The 19760-nt window shown below is 36.3% G+C and overlaps 1 protein-coding gene across 4 annotated transcripts in view; it reads left to right on the top strand.

The window, feature by feature from the left end:
- The window catches only part of FCHSD2 (FCH and double SH3 domains 2), a 302350-nt gene that overhangs the window by 218250 nt on the left and 64340 nt on the right, over positions 1–19760 (top strand). For all 4 annotated transcript variants that reach the window (XM_049619346.1, XM_049619362.1, XM_049619338.1 and 1 more), the window contains exons 9-10: positions 4420–4542; positions 16290–16385. In XM_049619346.1, coding sequence (XP_049475303.1) covers positions 4420–4542; positions 16290–16385 — 219 coding nt within the window. The remainder of the gene's footprint in view (positions 1–4419; positions 4543–16289; positions 16386–19760) is intronic.

Here is a 19760-nt window from a genome sequence, read left to right as displayed (position 1 = left end):
CTCTGTCTCCCCCCCCCCCCCCCCCGTCTCTCTCTGCCCCCCCCCCCCAATAAATAAGTAAACTTAAAAAAAATAAATTTTACACAGGACTCAGATGCATCTTCGCTGTGCATGCCCTTGTCAAATATTATAATTGTGGCACATTTACCTTTTATTGAAAGATTTGAGTAGTTCTTACCTTACTTTAAATTTTCTGAGAAATACATGTAGCTTTTGGAATGTATTTGTGATTCAGCTTTGCAATAAAAAATTGTCTACCTCAGACTTTTAGATCTGGTTAATTGAAGAGAACCAGGAATATAAAGCAAGTTATTGAATTATTATTACTTACAATTAATTACCTAGATGAATCAAAGTTTTTCTTATAATACAATCAAAAGAAATAATTTAGATAGTACAGCCAATACAAGCTAGTTATCATTCATAACCCTTTATTTTTTTTAATGTTTATTTATTTTTGAGAGGGTGCGAGCAGGGAAGGGGCAGAGAGAGAGAGAGAGAGAGGGAGATACAGAATCCGAAGCAGGCTCCAGGCTCTGAGCTGTCAGCACAGAGCCTGATGCAGAGTTCAAACCCACGAACCGCAAGGTCATGACCTGAGCTGAAGTCAGACACTTAACCAACTGAGCCACCCAGGTGCCCCTCATTCAGAACCCTTTAGTGAGGAGTCTCTTAATTGCAAATAACAAACTCAACTCAACAAGACCTAATTCAAAGTAGCGTGAGCAAAGTGGGAATTTGTTGGCTCAGGTAACCAATCACAGAAAGGACAAGGGGGTGCTTATTCAGAAACCACCCAATCTGAAGACATTCCTTGTCCCTTCCTTTTGCCTCCCCATTCCCATCTTCACTCTGCCAAATTTCTCATCATTGCTTTTCCTTGTGAATTGGTATAAATCTCTTCTACTGAAGACAGACTTTCTCTATTTGGTAGGAAGACTAGCCATTTAGTTATAGCCATTTGGCTATTTTTGACTCAGCTTCCATCCCAGCAATCACCTACTCTCGAGAGAGAGGGGGAGAGAGAGAGGGGGAGAGAGAGAGGAGAGAGAAAGAGGGAGAGCGAGAGCTCTAGGTCAAATGTCATTAGTATATGTTAGCTGCCTGTGTCAGTTATAGTTATTACTATTTGAATGAAGAGAAGGGGGGAAGAACATTCCAAACCAACAGAATAACTTAACTGGAAACATGAAGGTGAGTGGCATTCTCTAAAAAGGCTCAGTCTGGTTGGGATGTAGAGTACAATGCAGATAACAATGATTAGAGATGGTGCTAATGAGAGGTAGTTTGGGACTAGATGGTAAAGGAACGTAGATACCAGCTAAAGAATTTTGACTTTTCAAAATATACAGTGGGAACCATTGAAAAAAAATTGTGGCATCACTTTTTTTCCTAATCTGATATCCAGGCTTTCTTTATATTTTTTTATGGAAAATTCTCAACATACACTGTAATAAAAAAGAGTAGTATAAATACCCCCATGTATTCATTACCCAGCTTTAACAGTTATCAATATGTGGCCAATCCATTGAAGATTTTTGAAGAAGGCAAGAAAGGAGATTAACATTGTGTCACTTCCTTTGCTTTAGTTAATTTTCACAATGTGCCTGTGGAGTATGTTGTATTCCCACTTTACCTAATTACAAATGAGAAAGCCATCAAAATGATGAACTAAGTAACAGTGCTGGGATTCTAACCCACATCCAACTTCAGAACTCAAGTTCTTTCCCGTGTTGCATAATGCTGCCTCTAATTATGATGTAGGACATTATTCTGTTAGAAATAGCTGCTGTACTGCTGTACTGGGGCTGTTGACCCTATTCAGGATGGTAGACGTCTCTGCCTCCAGCCACTCTGCCTCTACAGGCTCACCAGGATCTAAGTCTGTGGAAATGTTGAACCTCATCAGTTAAAATGACGATTTAGTCCAGTGATTCTCCAAGTATGGTCCCCAGACAAGCAGCAAGTTGTTAGAAAATGTAAATTCTCAGCTCCCCACCACCACCCCAGCCTACTGAATCAAAAATTCAGAGGCTGGGAGCTCATGATGCCTATATTGCTACTTGCTGTGTTTAAATAAAAATGCTCCAGTTGTTTCCTGCAAACATGAGGTTAAGACCATCTACCAAGAGCATTTCTAAGGCAAAGCCATATCAGAAGAATTTATATGTTTCTTTTTTAACAAGTTCATGAAAAGCATGTCTTAAGTTAGGAATTCGTATTCAGACAGTACCAGCAGTCTCCCTGGGGATGTTACATGACTACGTGGAAAGGAATTTTAAGGCATTTGCACTGCCTATATTTAAAGTGCTTGATGGTGCCATCTGGTGGAGTAAGCACTATAGAATGTGCAGCTTTATTACTCAGTGCTTCAGGGATAGGTGTGCATTTTTTAAAAATCAGTGATATAGTAAAAGTTTAATGGAATAGCCAGACATAAGATGTACAAAGAGTTTATTTACTGTAAAACCTCCATTGAGGATATGATACCAGAACACAAGCAACAAAAGAAAAATAGCTAAATTAGACTTCATCAAAATAAGAACTTTTTGTGCATCAAAGGACGCTATTGAGAAAGTGAAAAGACAGCCCACAAAATAAGAGAATATATTTGGAAGTCATACATCTAATAAAAGACATGTATCTGATTATATGAATAACTCTTACAACCCCACAACAAAAAGACAAAACAACCCAATTTAAAAACGAGCGAAGGACTTGAGTAGACATTTTTCCAAGGACAACATACAAATGGCCAGTAAGCCCATGAAAAGATCCCCAACATTATTAGTCATTAGAGAAATGCAAGTCAAAACCACAAGGAGATACTGCTTGCATGGCTTGAATAATTAAAAAAAAAAAAAAACAGAAAACAACAAGCATTGATGAGGATGTAGAGAAATTGGAACCTTTATACATTGTTAATGGGGATGTAAAATGGTGCAGCCACTGTGGAAAAGTTTGGCAGTTCCTCAAATAGTTAGACATAGAATTATCATAGGACTCAGCAGTTCCACTAGTAGGCATATACCCAGAGAATTGGAAACAGGTGTTCAAATAAAAACTTATACATAAATGTTCATAGCAGCATTATCCATAATAGCCAAAAAGTGGAAACAACCCAAATGCCCATCAACCAATGAATGGGTACTAAATGTGGTATATCCATATAAAAGAATATTATTCAGTCATAAAAAGAAATGAGATATTAATACATTGATGAACCTTGAAAACATTATGCCTGGTGATAAAGGCAGGCACAAAATGACACGTGTTATATGGTTCCATTTATATGAAATGTCTAGGCAAACCCCTTAGAGGTAGAAAGATTAATGGTTGTCAGAGGTGGGGGCGGCAAGGGAGAAATGGGAGTCACCACCTAATGGATGTGGGATTTCTTTTGGGGGCAGTGCAAATACGCTGCACGTAGATAGTACTGGTGGTTACACAACATTGCGAATGTGCTAAAAGCCACTGAATTGTATACTTTAAAATAGCTAAAGTGGTGAATTTTATGTTGTGAAAATTTTACCTCAATTTTTAAGAAAATTTCCATTGATTGGCAGGACTCCAGAACCTTTTTTTGATTATTGCTATTATTATAGATGTATTTTCCCTATAGTTGTTGCTAATATGTATACTATTTGTTTTACTTTTTTTTTAACCTAAAATTATTTTGTACCTACTTTTGCAACAGTATAGTTACCATAGTTTTTGTTGGTGCATATATTTCAGTTATTATATATATCATAGCCTAATTATTTTTCAAATGTTTGGCGGTTTTCTTTTTTTTTTCTTTCAATTTCAGTGAATCCTACTCTAAATGCTTAAACAAAGAAGAATGTTTAAAATTCTTTATAGACATTTCATTGGTGTTTCTTCAAAAGTGTATTTCTAAATCACTTTTTTCTAACCATTGCTATTGTGTTTTTTTCTCTGACTGCTCTGTAGTAAGAGTATGCTAATTTATAATCCTACCAACAGTGGATGAGGAAAAATGGAGGAGATTAATGATTGCATGTCTACTCTGTTTCAGGCACTGTGCCTGGATCCTTTCACATCCACAGTTCCATTTAACTCCCACACCTACTCTGTTATAAAATGACTACAGTGGCTGATGGCAGTTAATAAACAGATGAACAAAGATCAGAACCCAATAACTTTGTCTCCAAGTGTATCCTGTTTCTACAGCTTTACCAATATTGGATTTTATCTTTTTTAGTTCCTATTTATTAGAAAGATTCAGCATTTTCCCAAGTGATTGTTTACTGGTTATAAGTACATTTATGTAACAATCTTTATCTTTTGTCCATTTATTATTAATAGATTTTAAACTGAATTTACCTTGTGAACAGTAGGGGTTCTGTATCAAAGCTTTGTCATAATTTTTTTTTGCTTTTGTTTATTACTCTTTTACAGGCTCTTGATGGAAATGTGTATGATCACCTGAAGGATTATTTAATAGCCTTCAGCCGGACTGAGCTAGAGACATGCCAAGCTGTGCAGAACACATTCCAGTTTTTATTAGAAACCTCCAGCAAGGTAAGTTACCTTTAGTGAAATATGTGATGTTATCCATTTTAGAATCTAAAATGTTTTTGCATACAAACAAAATGAAGTCACCGGTACTTTAGAAGAATGCTTTAAAGGACAAATCTCCTGGAAACACTTTTCCTTCTAACAAAGTTGCATGGTGTTCTTGATGAGTTGGCACAAAGGGGAAAAGGGGAGGTAATGGTACAAGCTAGTGCAGGATTATCACTCTGCTGCCATATTGCTTTTGAGATGAAATGATTTAAAGAGTTTTACCTTCGGGGTGCCTGACTGACTCAGTCAGAAGAGCATGTGACTCTTGATCTCAGAGTTGCAAGTTCAAGTCCCACATTAGGTGTAGAGATTACTTAAAAATAAAATCTTTAGGGGCACCTGAGTGGCTCATTCAGTTGAACATCTGACTTTGGCTCAGGTCATAATCTCATAGCTTGTGAGTTTGAACCCCACATCAGGCTCTGTGCTGACAGCTCAGAGCCTGGAGCCTGCTTCAGATTCTGTCTTTGTCTCTCTCTCTCTCTGCCTCTCCCCTGCTCATGTGCTCTCTCTTTCGCTCTCTCTCAAATATAAACATTAAAAAATTTTTTAAATAAATAAAATCTTTAAAAGAAAAAAGGGAATTTTACCTTCCACTTAAATAAATTTTGAATGCACTCAACTCATTCATATGGAAGGACAGCAAGGTCATGTGTCAGTGTAAAAAATAATAAAAAGACACAAAAGGGAAAGTAGCATTTTATCACTGATCAAGAAATGAAGGCTTTATCTTGTTTTTTAAAAATTAACCTTACCTCCTACATGCTGTCATTCATTGATGGTAAATCTTTGTTCAAAAGTGTTAGGATCCAGCAACTTTGCTGGCATGTTCACACTGTGTGCAGAGAAAATAAACAAAATTGCTTTTCTTCAGGATCCTGACAGATTAAAATTTTTTTGCAGCATACAAACTGTCCTTTTGAAGATAAATTGTTCTTATGATTAGTAATTTTTTTATTCTGATACATTAAATGCATAGTAAATGTTTCCCAGCTGAATGCATGCATTTGTAAAACTATATTCATTTTGTAACAGCTATTTTTAAAGATTTCATTCAATCCTCTTTTTTGGCAGGGGAAGCAGGAACTGGCTTAATACCTTAAGAAATTGTTTGGAAAGGAATCAGGATTTCTTAAGAAAAGAAGCATAGACTCTTCTTCCTGAGCACCTCCTTATATATTTATTCTTGTTTTCAGTGTACTATGACTCTATTTCTATTTTTAGAAAAACATTTAAAATATTAATTTGGGGGGCACACAGCTGGGTCAGTCAGTGGAGCATGATCTTGGGATCATGAGTTCTAGCCCCATGTAGGGCCTAGAGTTTACTTCAAAAAGTAGATAGGTAGATAGGTAGGTAGGTAGGTAGGTAGGTAGGTAGGTAGATAGATAGATGGATAGAATATTAAGTTGATACAGAAATATAAAAATCACTAGTCTGGTGCTTTGAAATCCTATCATGTTTCTATTTTCCTGGATTTTCTGGATTTTCCAGAATCCAATACAAGATATAGAAGGATTGATGTATAGAAAGTAGGATGGGTAGAAAGATGGGTACTTATATGAAAGCAAATGTAGAAAAATGTTAATTGAAGAATCTAGGTAGTGGGTATATGGGTGTTTGCATATAGTTCTTTTTATTTTAAGGTATGTGTCTTTGAAATTTTCCATAAGAGAATGTTGGGGGAATGAGTCTATAAAAACATCTTGGCTTTGTTCTGTTTGTGGAGCGGTTGATTTTTGAATAGTGATCAAATTGTGTATATTTATTGGCCCATTCAGGCTTCCTGTTCCTTTTTTTTTTTTTTTTCAATATATGAAATTTATTGTCAAATTGGTTTCCATACAACACCCAGTGCTCATCCCAAAAGGTGCCCTCCTCAATACCCATCACCCACCCTCCCCTCCCTCCCACCCCCCATCAACCCTCAGTTTGTTCTCAGTTTTTAACACTCTCTTATGCTTTGGCTCTCTCCCACTCTAACCTCTTTTTCTTTTTTTCCTTCCCCTCCCCCATGGGTTTCTGTTAAGTTTCTCAGGATCCACATAAGAGTGAAACCATATGGTATCTGTCTTTCTCTGTATGGCTTATTTCACTTAGCATCACACTCTCCAGTTCCATCCACGTTGCTACAAAAGGCCATATTTCATTCTTTCTCATTGCCACGTAGTATTCCATTGTGTATATAAACCACAATTTCTTTATCCATTCATCAGTTGATGGACATTTTGGTAACTTATACTTTCCTAGACAATAGTCCATTTTATTTATCAAATTTGATGGTATATGTGTATAAACTTGGGTACTCTATTGTCGTCTTCCTTTCCATTTCTAATATTGTGTGTGCTGTGCTTTCTTTCATTTTGATCAAATTTACTAATCTGTCTTAATCTCCAAGATCCAGCTTTTACTCTACTTCTTCATGTTGTTGCTATTTCCTTAATACCTGCCTTTATATTTATTATTTCTTTCTACTTTATTACAGTTTATGTGCTTATTCTTTTTCAGGCTTCTTTTTCTAGTAGGTCCTTTGTTTTAGTCTTTCTTGCAAGTAAATCCACTTAAGGCTAAAAATTTCTTTTTCTACTTTAACTGCATTTTATATGTAGGGGCTTTTTGTTGTTTCTACATTGTCCCCCTTGTTAACCCATGAACTGTTTAGAGATGAGTTTTTCCAATTTTCATTCAGTGGGAGTATTGTAGTGGGGTTACATTTTTCATTTCTAATTTTATTAGAAATTATATTTTATTACATTTATTTTTATCAGAGAGATTGTCCTCTGACAGAATTGTTTAAAATATCTTTTTCTGACTGAGAACAAACTGAGGGTTGATGGGGGGTGGGAGGGAGGAGAGGGTGGGTGATGGGTATTGAGGAGGGCACCTTTTGGGATGAGCACTGGGTGTTGTATGGAAACCAATTTGACAATAAATTTCATATATTGGAAAAAAATTTCTTTTTCTGAAAATAAGTTATGTTGGATACACTACTTTTAGTTTATAAAACAGGTAAATTTAGTCTTAAAGAATAACTAATATTTTACATAACACTTAATTTTCTAGGAGTTTTAACCACATCCTCTGAGGTTGATATTATCATGCCCGTTATATAGAAGAAAACAGACTCAGGAAGTTTATATGGCTGCCCGAGGTTACATACTCACACATCACATTTTCCATGCTCTACTACCATACTATATTATCTCTTTAGCTTGTATTATTTCCATAGAAAATGAATTAAAAATATATAAACTGGTTTGGACATAACGAGATAAGCTTTCATTTTTCTCTGCATTCACTCATATGAATATCTTGCTCCCCAGGGATGAGGATAAATGATATCCTCTTCTGTTTATATTGAAAGTAAGAATGATACAACTAGGAGTTGAGCCCTTTGTTCCAAAAACTAGAAGAGCTCATACCTTTAAGTTTTATGCCATGTGCTTTTCTGTTACAAAGAGCTTGTTATGCTATTCTTGTTACACTGCTGAACCCAGCACAGTGATCTGATAACCCAGAGAGAAGTTTGAAAATCTTCAGGTTTTTATTCTACACCATTATTACTTTGTCTTTTTAGGGAGGAGTTTATTCTCCCGCCCCCATCTAAATTGTAACTGTACATATTCTCAAAGATACTTGGGGGGGGGTAATCCATACTGACACACTGTAGCTATTATCGTTTTCTCTGTATCTTTCATCTTCTGAAGAGAAACACCTGGCCCTAGGAGCTTTTGTTTAAGTTTAATTATTTATGAAGCTTGCTCCTTAATATTTTATGAAATGCTTTGTATATGTAACTGAAGCAGATGTTGTCATAAATATTTTGTCTAGGATAGTAACTCCAAAGGTAGTTCTGGCTTTTATAGTTTGTTCATGTGTGCTTGCTTTCTGTCTGCATAAGGAGACTCCTACCAATTAGTAACATAGCTTTTTAACAGTTCAGAAAAGAAGTGTTATTCTGTATTTTTTTTGGAAATTGACTTGTCCGTTATTGCCACTCTTAATACCTTGAAGACTAACCAAAAAGTAAACTTAATAAAATAAAGGAAAAAAAAAAAAAACTATTATCATCTCAAAAGAAACAGGGAAAAGACACAGGAAAAGCATTTGACAAAATTAAACACTCTTTTATGATAAAAACACAAATTAGAAATAGAAGGGAACTTCCTTAACAGATAAAAGGCATTTATGAAAAACCTACAGTTAACATCGTGCTTAATGGTGAAAATCTGAAAGCTTTCCTTCTAGAGATCAGGAACAAGACAAAGATGCCCATTTTCCCTACTGTACTGGAAGTCCTAGTCAGATCAATTAGTCAAGGAAAAAAGAAGTAGAAGGCATCCATATTGAAAGGGAAGAATGAAATTATCAGTTTTTGCAGATGACGTAATTATATATAGAAAATACTATAGAGAGCATGAAAAAAGTACTAGAGCTAATAAATCAATTCAGTGAAATTACAGGTACGAGATCAAAACACAAAAATCAGCTATGTTTCTGTGTTCCATCAATGAATACACCAAAAGAAAATTAAGACAATTCCAGCTATAATAATATCTAAAGAATAAAATACCAAGAATAAATTTAAATAAAGGATTTAAAGACTTGTACATTGAGAAACTATAAAACATTGCTGAAAATAATTGAAGAGGACCTAAATAAATGGAAATCATATTTATGGATTGAAAGAGTTCATATTCCCCAAAGCAATCTATAGATTCAATCAATCCCTATCAAAATTCCAATGACCTTTTTTTGCAGAAATGGGAAAGCCTGTCCTCATTCACATGGAACTTCCAAGGGGCCCTGAATACCCAAAAACAGCATTGAAAAGAAAAAACAAAGCTGAAGGACTCACACTTCCCAATTTCAAAAGTTAATTCAAGATTAATCAAAATAGTGTGGTACTAGCATAAAGACAGACATATATAGACCAATGAAATAGAATTGAGAATCCAGAAATAAGCCCAAACATCTATGGCCAATTGATTTTCAGCAAGGTTGCCAAGGCCATTTAGTAGAGAAAGACTACTTTTTTCAACAAAAGACTTGTGCTGAGACAAGATAACCACATGCAAGAGAATGAAGTTGAACCCCTGCCTCACTCCATATACAAAAATTAACTCAAAATGGATCAGTGACCTAAAACTATAGAAGAAAACGTAGAGGTAAATCTTTATGACCTTGGGTTTGGCACCGTGTTCTTAGCTTTGCCATTAAAGCAGAAGCAACCAAAGAAAAAACAGATAATTTGACTTACTCAAATTAAAAGCTTTTGTGCATTGAAGAACATTCTCAAGAATATAGAAAAGACAGGGGTGCCTGGGTACCTCAGTCGGTTAAGTGTCCAACTTCAGCAGAGGTCATGATCTCATGGTTCGTGGGTTCAAGCCCCACATCAGGCTCTGGGTTGACAGCTCAGAGCCTGGATCCTGCTTCAGATTCTGTGTCTCCCTCCCTCTTTCTCTGACCTTCCCTTGCTTGTGTTCTTCCTCTCTCTCAAAAATAAATAAACATTAAAAAAAAAAGATTTAAAAAAGAAGAATATAGAAAAGATAACCTATATAGGATGGGAGAAATTATTTTTTATGATAATTTATTGTCAAATTGGCTTAGATACAACACCCAGTTCTCATCCCAGCAAGTGCCCTCCTCAATGCCCATCACCCATTTTCTTCTCTCCCCCATCCCCCATCAAATCTCAGTTCTCTGTATTTAAGGGTCTCCTATGTTTTGTCCCCCTCCCTGTTTTTATATTAGTTTTGCTTCCCTTCCCTTATGTTCATCTGTTTTGTATCTTAAAGTCCTCATATGAGTGAAGTCATATGATGTTTGTTTTTCTCTAACTGACTAATTTCACTTAGCATAATACCCTCTAGCTCCATCCACGTAGTTGCAAACGGCAAGCTTTCATTTTTTTTGATTGCCGGCTAATACTCCATTGTATATGTATACCACATCTTCTTTATCTGTTCGTCCATCGATGAACATTTGTGTTCTTTCCATACTTTGGCTATTGTTGATAGTGCTGTTATCAACATTGGGGTGCATGTTCCCCTTCGAAACAGCACACCTGTATCCCTTGGATAAATACCTAGTGTGCAATTGCTGGGTCATAGGGTAGTTCTATTTTTAATTTTTTGAGGAACCTCCATACTGTTTTCCAGAGTGGCTGCACCAGTTTGCATTCCCACTGGTCATCTGGACGTCTTTTTTGGAGAAGTGTCTATTCATGTCTTTTGCCCATTTCTTCACTGGATTATTTGTTTTTTGAGTGTTGAGTTTGAGAAGTTCTTTATAGATTTTGGATACTAACCCTTTATCTGATATGTCATTTGCAAATATCTTTTCCCATTCTATCAGTTGCTTTTTAGTTTTGCTGATTGTTTCCTTCACTGTGCAGAAGCTTTTTATTTTGATGAGGTCCCAATAATTCATTTTTGCTTTTGTTTCCCTTGCCTCTGGAGATGTGTTGAGTAAGAAGTTGCTGCGGCCAAGGTCAAAGAGGTTTTTGCCTGCTTTCTCCCCAAGGATTTTGATGGCTTCCTGTCTTACATTTAGGTCCTTCATCCATTTTGAGTTTCTTTTTGTGTATGGTATAAGAAAATGGTCCAGGTTCATTTTTATGCATGTTGCTGTCCAGTTTTTCCAGCACCACTTGCTGAAGAGACTGTCTTTATTCCATTGGATATTCTTTCCTGCTTTGTCAAAGATTAGTTGGCCAAATGTTTGTGGGTCCATTTTTGGGTTCTCTACTTTGTTCCATTGATCTGAGTGTCTGTTTTTGTGCCAGTACCACACTGTCTTGATGATTACAGCTTTGTAAAACAGCTTGAAGTCCGGGATTGTGATGCCTCCATCTTTGGTTTTCTTTCTCAAGATTTCTGTGGCTATTCGGGGTCTTTTCTCATTCCATACAAATGTTCGGATTGTTTGTTCTAGCTCTGTGAAGAATGCTGGTATTATTTTATTAGGGATTGTATTGAGCGTGTAGATTGCTTTGAGTAGTATGGACATTTTAACAATATTTGTTCTTCCTATCCAGGAACATGGAATATTTTTTCCATTTTTTGGCGTATTCTTCAATTTCTTTCATAAGCTTCCTATAGTTATCAATGTGTAGATTTTTCACCTCTTAGATTTATTCCTATGTATTTTATGGGTTTTGGTGCGGTTGTAAATGGGATCAATTCCTTGATTTCTCTTTCTGTTGCTTGATTATTGGTGTATAGGAATGCACCCGATTTCTGTGCATTGATTTTATATCCTGCGACTTTGCTGAATTCATGGATCAGTTCTAGCAGTTTTTTGGTGGAATCTTTTGGGTTTTCCATATAGAGTATCATGTCATCTGCAAAGAGTGCAAGTTTGACCTCCTCCTGGCTGATTTGGATGCCTTTTATTTCTTTGTGTTGTCTGATTGCTGAGGCTATGATTTCCAATACTATGTTGAGTAACAGTGACAAGAGTGGACATCCCTGGCTTGTTCCTGACCTTAGGGGGAAAGCTCTCAGTTTTTCCCCATTGAAGATGATATTAGCATTGGGTCTTTCATATATGGCTTTTATGATCTCAAGGTATGCTCCTTCTATCTCTACTTTCTTGAGGGTTTTTATCAAGAAAGGATGCTGTCTTTTGTCAGATGCTTTCTCTGCATCTATTGAGAGGATCATGTGGTTTTTGTCCTTTCTTTTATGGATGTGATGAATCATGTTGATTGTTTTGCAGATATTGAACCAGCCCTGCATCCCAGGTGTAAATCCCACTTGGTCATGGTGAATAATTTTTTTAATGTATTGTTGGATCCAGTTGGCTAGTATCTTGAGGATTTTTGCATCCATGTTCATCAGAAAAATTGGTCTATAGTTCTCCTTTTTAGTGGAGTCTTTGTCTGGTTTTGGAATCAAAGTAACACTGGCTTCATAGAAAGAGTTTGGAAGTTTTCCTTCCATTTCTATTTTTTGGAACAGCTTCAAGAGAATAGGTGTTAACTCTTCTTTAAATGTTTGGTAGAACTCTATTGGAAAGCCATCTATCTGGTCCTGGACTCTTGTTTTTTGGGAGATTTTTAATTAATAATTCGATTTCTTTACTGGTTAAGGGTCTGTTCAAATTTTCTATTTCTTCCTGTTTCAGTTTTGGTAGTGTATATGTTTCTAGGAATTTGTCCATTTCTTCCAGATTGCCCATATTATTGGCACATAATTGCTCATAATATTCCCTTATTATTGTTTATATTTCTGCTATGTTGGTTGTGATCTCCCCTCTTTTCATTATTGATTTTATTTATTTGGGTCCTTTCCTTTTTCTATTTGATCAAACTGGCTAGGGGCTTATTAATTTTGTTAATTCTTTCAAAGAACCAGCTTCTGGCTTCATTGATCTGTTCTACTGTTTTTTTAGTTTCGATAGCACTGATTTCTGCTCTAGTCTTTATTATTTCCTGTCTTCTGCTGGTTTTGGGTTTTATTTGCTGTTCTTTTTCCATATCTGTAAGGTGTAAGATTAGGTTGTATATATGAGATCTTTCTTCCTTATTTAGGAAGGCCTGGATTGCTATATACTTTCCTCTTATAACCGCCTTTGCTGTCTCCTGGAGGTTTTGAGCTGTGGTGTTATTATTTTCATTGGCTTCCATGTCCTTTTTAATCTCCTCTTTAACTTCTTGGTTAGCCCATTCATTCTATAGTATGATGGTCTTTAGTCTCCAAGTATTTGTTATCTTTCCACATTTTTTCTTGTGGTTGATTGCAAGTTTCATAGCATTGTGGTCTGAAAATATGCACAGTATGATATTGATCTTTTTGTACCCCAGTATGTGATCTATTCTGGAAAATGTTCCATGTGCACTGGAGAAGAATGTGTATTCTGCTTTAGGATGAAATGTTCTGAATATATCTGTTAAGTCTATCTGGTCCAGTGTGTCATTCAGAACCTTGTTCATTGTCCATTTAGATGATCTATCTATTGCTGTAAGTGGGGTGTTGAAGTCCCCTATTATTATGGTATTCTTATCAATGAATTTCTTTATATTGTGATTAATTGATTTATATATTTGGGTACCTCCAAATTTGGAGCCTAAATGCTTACAATTCTTAGATGATCTTCTTGGTGGATAGACCCCTTCCTTAATTATGATATAATGCCCTTCTTCATCTCTTGTTACAGTCTTTATTTTAAAGTCTGGATTGTCTGGTATAAGTATGGCTACTCTGGCTTTCTTTTGTTGACCATTAGCATGATAGATGGTTCTCCATTCCCTTACTTTCAATCTGAAGGTGTCCTTAGGTCTAAAGTGGGTCTCTTGTAAACAGCATATAGATAGATCTTGTTTTCCTATCCATTCTGTTATCCTGTGTCTTTTGATTGGAGCATTTAGTCCATTGACATTTAGAGTGAGTACTGAAAGATAAGAATTTATGAGCATGTTTTTTTTTTTTTTAAGTTTATTTATTTAGAGAGAGACAGAGACAGCACAAGAGGGGGAGAGGCAGAGAAAGAGAGAGAAAGAGAGCGAATCCTAAGCAGGCTCCACACTATCAGCTCAGAGCCTGATGCAGGGCTCAAACTCACAAACTGAGAGATCATGAGCTGAGCCAAAACCAGGAGTCAGATGCATAACCAACTGAGCCACCCAGGCGCCCCTGGATGGGTATGTTTTTTAAAAGAGTCCTTGGGGGCGCCTGGGTGGTTCAGTCGGTTGAGCGTCCGACTTCGGCTCAGGTCACGATCTCACGGTTCGTGAGTTCGGCCCTGCGTCGGGCTCTGGGCTGATGGCTCAGAGCCTGGAGCCTGCTTCCGATTCTGTGTCTCCCTCTCTCTCTGCCCCTCCCCCGTTCATGCTCTGTCTCTCTCTGTCCCAAAAATAAATAAACGTTAAAAAAAAATTAAAAAAAAATAAAAGAATCCTTGTGTTTTAGATATCATATTGAAATATTATGGATTAAGGGATATGTTTGAGACTTGCTTCAGTATAGTTGGGGGTGGAAGAGATAGTTGGATCTATTAATGAAACAAGATTGGGCAGGAGGGGCCATTTTTGGAAGTTGGATGATGGTTACGTGGGGATACATTATACCGTTGTCTCTAGTTTTACATGCGTTATAATAAAGTTAAAAATATAAAAAAGGTTGTAACTAGAAGGATGATCCTCTTAACTTTTTTTGCATGATGATTAGTGAGGCTCTTAGGTCTGTGTCAAGAGCTTTCACAGCTTAAAACTGGAATCCAGGAAAAGAAAAAAAAACACATTTCCCTTTGAGAAGATGTTTATTCAGCCAGCCTTGCCTGACAAAATTTTCCCAAACTCTGCTCACCCCATCTCACCCCGTCAGTCTGGATTAAATATCATCCTCTTTTGTGTTCTCTAAGTACCCTCTACATACTTCCACAGTGTACTTAACTGTGTATTGTCTGGGTCTCCCACTTTCCAGATTATAAATTCCTTGAAGATATTAACCTTGTGTATTCATCTTTATTCATCTATATTCTCCCCTCATCACTGCATTAAACATTGGGTTTGGTAAGCTCTCTCAATAAATTGCTGAATGAGCGATAGGGAACTGGATTTGTGCTGGTAAATAAAATGTAAAATATAACCCCCTACTTTCTCCATATTCTCAGTAAACCCTTTTCTGAGGACTACTAAGATATAGCTACAGAGCTTCTTTAAATTTTTCATTTTCTGCCCATCCTCTGACAGAAGTGCTAATGAAAGATAAGTAAAGGGTAAGTAAGCACTGTAGCAAAATGGAAAATAGGTTTCTGCACAATCAAATGTTGCTGATTTCCATTCATTCCCAGGGTATATAATGCAATGAAGTCTTTTCAGATGGCTTTCTGTACTGTTTTGCTGCATTCTGTGTATCAGAATTCCCCTTCTATATGAATTCCTTTTAGTCTGTCTTCTTGGTATGCAATAAGACGGTAGTTAGAATGTAACCTCCTAGGGGCACCTGGCTGACACAATCAGTGGAGCATATAACTTTTGATTTGGGGACTGTAAGTTCAAGCCCCGTCTTGGGTGTACAGAGATTACTTAAAGATTTTTTAAAATCTTAAAAAAAATAATAACCACCTAGAAAAGGTGGCAAGAAATACTATAAATATAATATTTGGTAGGATTTCTGGCTGGCTCAGTCAGTAGAGCATGCAACTCTTGATCTCAGGGTCGTGAATTCAAGCCCCACTTTGGGCATGGAGCCTGCTCAAAAAAAATTTTTTTTGAATGCGATTTTGTGCCATGTAGAGTGTTTGTTATCTAGCAGTTTCCTAGTGGGCGACAATCTCCATATAGCAGACTTTAAGAAGTCTACAAAATTTTATAACTGGGAGAGACCTAAGAGACTAATGTGGTTTCCTATTTTCATTCCGCTGCCCCCATTAAAAAGAACAGCCTTTTGTATAATCACTATCTTTTTGCTGTCTTAAAATATTGCATATTATTTAGTCCCAAAATCTGGGCTAGTTTCTAAACTAGTACTTTCCGTATTTAGACTATTGAGAAAATAGGACATACAAGTAACAACTCTTATCTAAAATGAAAAAAAAAAAAATGGATAATTATCATTTTCTTTTGGTCACATAGTGTTGGATGATTTCTCATTTTTGGAAAGCAGCAGAATAAGTCTTAAACTTTAAAATGCAATTACTGGATATCTTAACCTTATTAAAGAGTTAAAGATACTTTATTTTCTCTTTAGGTCGTACGGGACTATAATCTTCAGCTGTTTTTACAAGAGAATGCTGTATTTCACAAACCCCAGCCCTTCCAGTTCCAGCCCTGCGACAGTGATACTGTAAGGGAATTCCAGATTTTCATTCCATTTGTTTAAGCAATGTTTGTGCTCAAATGACTGTTATCCTCGGACTAGACAGAAAAAGCTGAGTGTGTGTCTCCTTAATTTTATAACAAAACTGTGAGTATGCAGAGAAACTGACATTTCTTCTTTCTAAAATGTGACTAAAACCCAGTATCTTTATGCCAACAACTTAAACAAGGTTAAATTATAAGACACGGTACTGGAAACCTGCAAACTGAACTGAGGGAAGAAGAAAAAGTCCTCAATAAAAAAAATTTTTTTCAATTTAAATATAAATCATACTTTCTATCCATGAAATTCTTCACATGTGCATACTTCCAAAGAAACCAGCGGTTAAATTTTAACCAGAATAGAATCAATAAACAGAGGAGTGAATATGTGCCTGCAAATATTTTGTTTGGCTTTTAAAAAAATTACAGGCCCTTTATAATTCCTTTCAGATTTCTTAGAATGTCAGAGCATTAACATAAATGCCAAATTGGCAATTTTGAAAAAGCAGACATTGAACATACATTTTATCCTTGAGCTAATGAAAAATGTTTGCCATTATTTAAATTAAAAAAAAAATAGAACCAAAATGCTAATTTGATAACATAAAGAAAGGCAATCAACTTCTACAAGTTGAAAAAGCACATGTTGGCGTATCTAGCACATTCATTCCATGTAGGCAGGCCAAGAGGGAAGTCAAATTTTATTCATAAGGTCTCTTAGTAAACCTAGAATCAGAACCAGAGGAGTTTATGATCTCAGAATTTCATGCTATCAGTTTAATAGAAATCTTTGTTGGAGATATCTTCATTACTTTTCTTACATTTTAAGGAGCCCTGTTAGTGGCTATGTAAAGAAATGTAGGAAATCAGCATTTTTCTCTAGATTGTAACTCTTGCCCTTTATATTAGTGCCCTTTTTATCAATCTGTTTTTGCTTAATCACCCAGTGATGTTGTCCTATAATTTGACTTCTTTAGCTGAAAGGAATAAAGCTGGGCAATAGAAGATATTGGGTATGGACAGGTTCACCAAGCTTGACTTAAAATTGTGACTAATACTAAATTATTTTACCTTTGCCCATTTTCCTCAAAAACTCAGAATAACTGTAGACTCTCGTCTTACTTGTCCAAGGCTCAACTACAATCTTAAATCCTCCTTTGTTTCTAGACACTGTGCTAAATGTTCTTAGCTGTGTGTCCCTGTTAACCTGAAGATTCTAACTATGCTGTTTTCTGTCCTTGTGCAATCTTTACTGGGCAGAGTTTAAAAGCTGCTCAGCTGGTGGATATTGAGCTCTCCCCTGTCAGTGCTCTGAGAATGACCATAGCTGAGGTATATGGGGGGTGTGGGTCAAGGGTGGGGGAGATGGGATGTGTGGGTTTGCATGTTAATGAAGGGTGGGACTGGTATTGGGATTAAAGAACGTGTGTGTGTGTGTGTGTGTGTGTGTGTGTGTGTGTGTGTGTAAGAGGCCACTGAATGCATAAACTGGGGCTTTCCATTTTCCTTAATATAAATTAAGGTTTTCCTTTCCTATTTATAGTGAAAAGATTGAACTTCTCATTTTTCATCTTGTCTGAAGCACCTCAGTTTTCCTCAACAGATGTGCTGGAAAGGATTGTAGAGCTAATCTTGCCTTTATCAAGGAGAAAACTGAAGTCTTTTTTAATATGACCCAGTTCAAATTGCAGTATTTTTCCTGCAAAAGTCCAAACTGTCCAAATGAAAACAGAGTCACATATTACTGTCAAAGTTAATTAAGACGTGAAATGATTGTACCCCCCCCCCGCCTTCTTTTTGGTTTATCTTTTACTTGCTGTTGAATTGAAATTTCTTGTCATTTTATTTTAATATATGATTTAAAAAAAAATTTTTTTTTAATTTATTTATTTTTGAGACAGAGAGAGACAGAGCAGGAAGCGGGGAGGGTCAGAGAGAGAGGGAGACACAGAATCTGAGACAGGCTCCAGGCTCCGAGCTGTCAGCACAGAGCCCAACGCGGGGCTCGAACTCACAGACTGAGCCGAAGTCGGACGCTTAACTGACTGAGCCACCCAGGCGCCCCAATATATGATTATTTTGACTTACGCCTTAAAATGATATACCAAAAAAAAACAAAAAAACTGAGCAAAATGGTTTTATAAAGACACAATGGTTATGAGTAACAATGATGAGTGGCAAGTTTTATTTCATGTAACATAATTGCTATCTCATGGTTAACACTGAAAGAATTCCTTGTCTTTATTTCCATATAGAGTTACTGATTTCCAAAGTGTCCTGTCTTTATATCCTCAAATATCATTTTTCAGATGATACCAGTAAGTCAAAAATCCTTTCTGGAAAGAGTAATTTTCACCTTTTTTTGCTGAAAGTTTTTAATGCAAGATTATTCCAAGAAGGATATGAGATGTACCCTAAAATTTGCCTTCCTCCTTCCCCAAAATAGGATGTTCTATGAGGGAGAAGTGACAAGTACATATATTAAGATCTCAATTTTGGAGAGTCATTCAGCTGTCAAATGGGTCATGCTTGTGTTAGAGATTCATACAGGTGTCGTACAATGAGAAATCATGGGCTTTGGAGTCAAATCCTGGCTATGCCATTTGCTAGCTGTGCTTACTTTATTTATGTGTTTATATATATTTCACCTCTCTGATTCAGCTTTGTCAGATATAAAATGTTAAAAACTTTACTTGGTTTGAAAATTAAATGAGCTTCTTTAAGCATTTGACTCTATATGCCTAGCATATAGGTGGTACAGAATAAATGTTGACTGTCTTTTCCCCTATCTTTCTACAAGACAATCATATTTCACTTTTTTAGGTTTTGCCCCTAATTGCTATAGGAAATATCAAAATATCAAATATGGAAGACATTATAAAGATAATGAAATCTTATAACACTTTTGTAATCCTGGCCCCTCTGCTCTTAAGTCCCATATTGATTGTCCCTTGGGACTTCTGCTCTCCCTTTTTATTCCACAATGTAGATCTCATCAACCTCTCTGTTAACAGTTTATGAACTTAAAAGGCAATCTGTGTGGAATAAACAACAGCCAGTAGCAAACAATTAGTGTCCATTCTTACTCTTATAAGAACATAACTGGTACTTTTCAGTACGTCTGCCCTACATACATCTCAATGTCCCTTCCATTACCAGAACTAGTGATGTGTGCCTTTAAGGACATTTCCTCACATCCTATGAAAAGGACCTCCTATCCTATTTCAGCCTGGGATGGGATGGTATAATATAGGAAACACACATGTCTACATATAAAGACAGAAAAAACCTAAGGAAACTTTTCTCCCAAATTTTCTGGTGAGGATGAGAATACCCTTTCCTGAACTGCAAATAATAAGAT

Source organism: Panthera uncia, chromosome D1 (assembly GCF_023721935.1).
Source record: "Panthera uncia isolate 11264 chromosome D1, Puncia_PCG_1.0, whole genome shotgun sequence".
Taxonomy (NCBI): domain Eukaryota; kingdom Metazoa; phylum Chordata; class Mammalia; order Carnivora; family Felidae; genus Panthera; species Panthera uncia.
The sequence above is the reverse complement of the archived record's forward strand: the minus strand, read 5'-3'. Positions and strand labels throughout refer to the sequence as shown.